Source organism: Apium graveolens, chromosome 7 (genome assembly GCF_009905375.1).
Source record: "Apium graveolens cultivar Ventura chromosome 7, ASM990537v1, whole genome shotgun sequence".
Taxonomy (NCBI): Eukaryota; Viridiplantae; Streptophyta; class Magnoliopsida; order Apiales; family Apiaceae; genus Apium; species Apium graveolens.
In genome coordinates this window covers 246908258-246915646 of record NC_133653.1, presented here as the reverse complement: position 1 = coordinate 246915646, position 7389 = coordinate 246908258, and the positions used below count along the sequence as shown (strand labels likewise).

The following is a 7389-nucleotide window of genomic DNA, read 5'->3' as shown; positions in this document are numbered from 1 at the left end:
ATTTTCAAATTTTAGCATTATATTTGTTTATTAAAATTTAAACTTGATAAAATAAATTGGACAAGTACAAGAAAAATAAAACATTAAATAATTTATTTCATTCAAACATAAATGGAGTACATTCAAATATTTTTTCAAAAAAAATATATAATAACATTTTATGTCGACGAGAATGATCAAACTTTAACGGTGTTGGAAGAACCGCCTTTATCACCCTTATCGTCGTCTTTTTTTTTCTTCGACTTTTTCGCCTTCGCTTTAGCTTCATTTTCTTTTTTTTCTTGCGCTCAAGCGCCATTTGAATACGGCGGAGAGCTATTGCCATGTCTTCTTCTCCTTCGGGTCCGTCATAAGCCACACCATCGATAATTACCTTATTATTGTCATAATCATGGTAGAAAACCATTTTTCAAAAATTAGAGAAGATAATGTTGAAGAGAAAATGTAGAATGAAAATAGAGAAGAGAATGTTGAAAAAAAATGAGATGAGGCAGGACTATTTATAGGTGAAAATCTGAATTTTAAAATTCACAAAATTAAATTTAGCACAGAAAAAATTTTGCTGAAAAAATTCATTTGACTGTTGAAATAGCCGCAATGAAGCATTACGGGGTGTCCAAACTGCCGCATTGTTTCATTGCGGTGTGTCCGTCAAGCTTCTGCTCTGTTGACCAGTCAGTTCTTATTAATATTTGACTGTTGAAATTGCCGCAATGAAGCATTGCGGGGTGTCCAAACTGTCGCATTGTTTCATTGCGGTGTGTGACCAGTCAATTCTTATTAAATATTGGCACATAAAATAAGTTTTGCACAAAAAATAAGTTTGACTGTTGATAAATTTTTTAAACTAAAATAACTCAATTCACTAAAAAGTATAAAATTAATAATATTATTTTTTAAACTAAAATTATTCATACGATAATTTAAAAAAAAGTACAGAAAAAAATAAAATTGATAAATTTATTATTAAAATTGATAATATTTTAAAATATTACTACTACTTATATTTAATGTTAACATATTTTAAAAAATTAATTACTGTTGAATATTAATATTATTTTTATACTTATATAAATAAGTTAAATATTAGAATAAGCTAAAGAGAGGGGCAGTTTGGATATTAAAAACTGGGAGCCTACCCAACAATGAAACATTGCGGAGTGCGCAATGTTTTCTGTGCATGGCGACATCCCGTAATGAAACATTACGGAAGTCAAGACCCGCATTGAAACATTGCTTCCTCCCGCAATGTTTCATTGCTGTGGGTTGGCTGGCTGCCCCCCCCCCACCAAACCCACGTTGGCTCCTGATTAATTCCCTATATATATATATATATATATATATATATATATAGGTCCAATCAGGAGCCAACGCGGGTTGGGGAGGAATGACAGCCAACCCACCGCAATGAAATATTGCGGGGGACGCATTGTTACAAAGCGGTCCCGGACTTCCGCAATGATTCATTGCGGCAGGTGGCCATGGACAGGAAACATTGCGGCATCCGCAATGTTTCATTGTGATAGTTTTTAAATGCCCCAACCGCCCCTCTCTTTAACTTTAAATGCCCCTTTAGCTTTAAATGTCACTCTTCTTTATAATTAAATATAACTTAATATTACAAATACCTAATATTAATATTCCACTTATATATTGCAATTATAAAAATAATATTAATATTCAACAGTAATTATTTTTTTAAATATGTTAACATTAAAATATAAGTTAAAGTAATATTTTAAAATATTATCAATTTTAATTATAAAATTTATCAATTTTATTTTTCTATAATTTTTCTTTAAATTATCATATGAGTTATTTAAGTTTTAAAAATAAAATTATCAGTTTTAAAAATAAAATTTTAATTATTAATTTTATAATTTTTTGTGAATTCAAACTAATTTTTTGTGCAAATATTAAATTAATATCAATTTATGTGCCAATACTAATAAGAATTGACTGGTCAAAAGTTAGGAAGTTTGACTGACACAGCGCAATGAAATATTGCGGCAGCTAAGAAGTTTGACCGACCCACCGCATTGTTTCATTTCAGCAGGTGTTCCTGTCGCAATGCTTCATTGCGGCAATTTTTTCAACAGTTCTGCCTCAGTTTTAGCAATATTTTTTTCTGTGCCTAAATTTAATTTTTTGAATTTTAAAATTCAGATTTTCACCTATAAATAGCTCTTGTAATCTCATTTTTTTCCAACATTTTCTTCTCTATTTTCATTCTACATTTTCTCTTCAAAATTATCCTCTCTATTTTTCAAAAATGGTTTTCTACTATGATTTGGACAATAACAAGGTAATTATCGATGGTGTGGCTTACGACGGGCCCGAAGGAGAAGAAGACATGGCAATAGCTCTCTGCCGTATTCAAATGGCGCTTGAGCGTAAGAAAAAAAGGAAAATGAGGCGAAAGCGAAGGCGGAAAAGTTGAAGAAAAAGAAAGACGACGATAAGGGTGATAAAGGCGGTTCTTCCAACACCGTTAAAACTTGATCATTTTCGTCGGAATAAAATATTTAAGTTATTATGTATTTTGTTTAAAAAAATATTTTAATGTACTCCATTTATATTTGAATGAAATAAATTGTTTAACGTTTTATTTTTCTTGTACTTGTCCACTTTATTTTATCAATTTTAAATTTTAATGAACAAATATAATCCTAAAATTTGAAAATGTGAAAAACTAAAAAAATGAAATTTTATCGAATTTTCGTTACCTATAAAAAAATAATTATATACTTTTTAACTCCATTATTATCGGAAATAAATTAATTCATTAAAAAATAATTTTTTGTTATTTAAGAAATTAAATCACTGCTTCATAATTTTAATATTATTTATATATTTTAAGATCGGTGTCTTTAATATGTATTATTATCATAATTTTTTGATATGATTAGAATTATTGTATTTTAACATCCGTACAGTTGGATCGTCAAAATTTGTATTTTATAACTTACATGTCAAGAAATATCATATGACTCAACTATTTTGCCAAATATTCACAAGATTATGTAAAATTACTCTTGTGAACAATTAAATTTTGAAATTAAAATTTCGCATATTAAATAAAATATAAAAAGTCTTGAAACTATTTTTTATTATTGTTTTGGATAAATTTTTTAATTTTAAAGAAAAATAAAAAATACACTTTCCATTATTAATAACAAATACGCTTTCCATGATTAGAATAATCATATTTTGACATCGGTATAATTGGATATTTGAAATTAATATTTTATAACTTATATGTCAAGAAATATCATCTAACACAACTATTGTGCCAAATATTTACAAAACTATATAAAATAGTTGCATATTATAATTAAGTTACTCTTATAAACATTTATATTTTGAAATTAAAATTTAACATATTAAATGAAATATAATAAGTCTAGAAACTATTTTTTAATATTTTTTTGATTAATTTTCTAATTTTAAAGAAAATAACAAAAATAAACAACCCAACCGCAATGATACATTGCGGGTGGAAGTATCAACTGCAATATTTCATTGCGGGCGTGTGTTGTACAGTTTTTTTAAACTATAAATACTTGCAGATGTTGGTTTGTGGTCGTGTACAGTTCCGCAATGAAACATTGCAACTTCCGCAATGGAACATTGCGGCCGCGTATTAAATGCACACACCTACCTTAATTTGTCTGTACCGTTGATCTTATACTGCTATTTTTACTGCTGGTTAACATTCTGCTCAAATTTATTCTTCTAAAAATCAAGGTTAGTATTCAAAATTCATGGCTTCTTATTTATTTTATTATTCAAGTTCATCTAGTGATCATAACGATTTTAATTATGTTATCCCCCCCCCCACAAAAAAGAGGGTTTATCGTAAAATATTTAATGATGATGAAGTAATAGATGTTGATAGTATTGAAGATAAAGTTAATGATCTGGGGAAGGGAAAAACGCATAGTGATGATGATGTTGGTTTCGGTTGGAAGAATCACGATGTTCACGGTGATTCCGATGATAGTAATGATTCTTTTAATGGCGATGATGATGAAAATTTTATTGGAAATATGAATGATGTAGTTCCTTGTGTTGGTATGATATTTAATTCGTTGGATGAAGCGGAAAGTTTTTATCGAGGTTATGGTCGAAGTATAAGGTTCGAGATAATTATTCGAAGTAGTCATAGGCATTCAAGAAATGGTGGTATATCGTCATGTTTGTATATATGTCGAAAGGGTGGAAGATTGGGCCCAAAACCCTTGGAAGTTGAAGATAGAGTTAAAGGGAAATGACCTCGAGATGTCATTCTTCGAACTTGTTGTCGTTCTCGAATGTGTGTTGCTCACAAAATAAGCTCAAACAAATGGGAAGTACACTACTAGAAAATTAGCATTAGACATCGCACATTAGACATCAGTCAGAAAAGTCACTGATGTTAAAAGCTTTTTTTACATCACATAAAAAAAGTGATGTCTTTTTGGTATGTTTACATCAGCTTTTGAGTAAAATGATGTCTAAGTTGTTCTTTTAAAAACTACGTCACATCAGTTAACATATAAACCGATGTCCAATTTCTTTTTAACATCGGTTGACATAATAACCGATGTCTAAGCTCAATTTTAAAAAATTAGAGCCCGCTGCTTCTCCCTTTTGCTCCCCGCCCTTAGCCAAATTCCCCCCCCCCCTTAGTATATTTCCCTATCCCGCCTATTCACTCATCCACTTTAATAACATTATAACATAAAATTAAAAATAAATCAAAATCAAAACAAAAACAAAAAATTATAATCTCCACAAAAACAAAAACTCATTCACTCATCCCCCTTTCTCTCTCCACTGCTAAACCTAGAACTCTCAAATGTATGCTTACTGTCTTTCCCCCTTTCCGATTAGACCTTGAATCTCCAATTAAACCTCTCAATTTCTTCAACTTTCTAAACCTAGAACTCATTTGTTTCAATTTTTGTGACAGATTCGAAGATTAAGGAGTTAAGTGTGTTCACTGAAGTTTAAGGTGAGGAGTAGAGTTTTCTTGGAGCTAAATCTTGTAGCTAAGGGTTTATTAAAGCTTAAATCTCGGAGCTAATTAAGTTGGATTTTGGTCTTGGAGTTTGTTGCTGTGTTTTTTGGGATTTTGGAGCTTGCTTTGTTAGGTATATTCTTCTTTACATATCTATTTATATATGTTTGGGCTGCATGTATATATTTGTGTAGTTGTATGTATGCATGTGAAATTGAAATGTGTAGTTGTTGCATGTGTAGTTGTATGTGTAGTTAAAATACATATTTACATGTAATAACAAGTGCTTGTATATATTTGTGTTTGTGTTGTTTATAAATATATTTGTGTTTGGGGCTTGTTGTTGTAAATAGCATGGTTTATGAGTGAATATAGGAATTTTATATTGATTATACTAGGTAGTAAATGTACTATAGTATATAGTAAATTAATATGTTATTTGACAATCAGGTAGTTTGAGAATAGCATGGACAAATCTTGGATTTTCAAAGATAGGCACACACTTGACTATGAAATCGGGGTAGAAGAGTTTTTGATATTTGCCGAGGAAAATGCTAGTGATCCTAAAAGAATCCCCTGCCCCTGTAAAAGATGTGCTAACTTCAAAAAATTTGCAGTTAAGATTATCAGGGGACATTTATATGAAAATGGTTTTAGTCTGGGGTACCTTGATTGGATTTGGCATACACAAGGGTCTGCAAGTAGGTCATCAGTTAATAGAAATGCTCCGACCCCTGCATCTACGCCTGCCCCTGCACCTACGTCTGCCCGCGCACCGATACCTTCCCCTGGCCTTGCATCAGAAACAGTCAATGTTTGTGATGCTGCATATAATTTGAGTGAGTACAATAATGAGTCATATCAGTTTAGGAGATTTGTGGCTGATGCTGAACAGCCTTTGTATGAGGGTAGTGAATGTACCAAGTTGGAGTCGATGCTAAAATTGCACAATTGGAAAGCTAGGTTCGGAATTAGTGATAGTGCCTTTAACGATTTGCTGTCTACCGTTGGCTCTCTCCTTCCTAAGGACAATGTGATGCCACCTAATGCATATGAAGCCAAGAAAACCTTATTTGACTTGGGCCTAGAATACATAAAATATCACTCATGTCCAAACAATTGCATACTGTATCGGGGGGTAAATGTTGATGCTTCCGAGTGTCCTAAGTGTCGTTTATCTCGCTGGAAGTTAGGAAAGGATGGTAAAATAAGGATTAATGTTCCTGCTAAAGTAATGTGGTATTTTCCAATTATACCGAGATTCAAACGGATGTTTAAATCTCCTTATACATCTGAACTAATGACCTGGCACTCAAAGCAGCGAATAGAAGACGGAAAGATGCGGCATCCAGCCGACTCTCCTTCTTGGAGAAATATCGACTATAGGTGGCCTGCCTTCGGTAGTGATGCACGAAATATTCATTTGGCGTTGTCTGCAGATGGTATAAACCCACATACTAACGGTCTAACCAATAGATACTCTTGTTGGCCAATAGTATTAGTGACTTATAATCTTCCTCCGTGGTTATGTATGAAGAGGAAATTTATGATGCTAACAATTTTAGTTTCCGGTCCACATGAGCCTGGCAATGACGTTGACGTATATTTACAGCCTTTAATCAATGATTTAAAGAAGTTGTGGGAAGAAGGTGAACCAAATGTTTATGATGCATACACCAAGTCATATTTCACTTTAAAAGCAATTTTATTGTGGACAATAAATGACTTTCCTGCATATGGAAATCTGTCCGGATGTGTTAATAAAGGTTATATGTGTTGTCCAGTATGCGCTGAAGATACAGTTGCCAAGTATTTAAGCCATAGCAGGAAGATGTGTTACCAAGGCCATCGGCGTTACTTGACTAGGAATCATCCATATAGGAAGCAAAAGGCCGCTTTTAATGGACAACAAGAATTAGGGCAGGCACGTCAACCTCTGTCTGGAGAAGAGGTTTTATTGCAGCAAGATAAAATTAAATTTCAGTTTGAGAAGGAAGTAAGTAAGTCAAAGAAGGTTGATTGTCCATGGAAGAAAAAGTCGGTTTTTTCGAATTAGAATATTGGAAGTTTCACCATGTCCGTCAGTGTTTAGATGTCATGCACGTCGAGAAGAACGTGTGTGATAGCTTGATCGGCACACTACTAAATATGAAATCTAAGTCTAAAGATAGTGAAGCTTCTCGTCTTGACATGATTGACGGGGGTTAGGGTTGATCTAGCTCCACAAAAAGGAGAAAAAAAAACTACTTACCCCCTTCAATTTTTAATTTGTCCAAGGCAGAAAAAAAGAAAATGTTGTCGTCGTTAATGCACATGAAACTTCCTTATGGACACGCGTCGAACATTAAAAACTGTGTTTCCATGGAAGAATTAAAGATGTTTGGGAT

General features: G+C 32.4%; 1 protein-coding gene across 1 annotated transcript; it reads left to right on the top strand.

Moving 5' to 3' along the window:
* The first annotated feature begins 5468 nt into the window (after window positions 1–5468).
* Window positions 5469–7058, top strand: LOC141674606 (uncharacterized). The gene has a single exon (XM_074481317.1). The coding sequence runs from the start codon at window positions 5469–5471 to the stop codon at window positions 7056–7058; it is 1590 nt and encodes a 529-aa protein (XP_074337418.1).
* Window positions 7059–7389: the final 331 nt, after the last annotated feature.

Excerpts from the sequence above, each read along its gene's own strand:
- LOC141674606 (XM_074481317.1), top strand. The coding sequence starts at position 5,469 with ATGGACAAATCTTGGATTTTCAAAGATAGGCACACACTTGACTATGAA.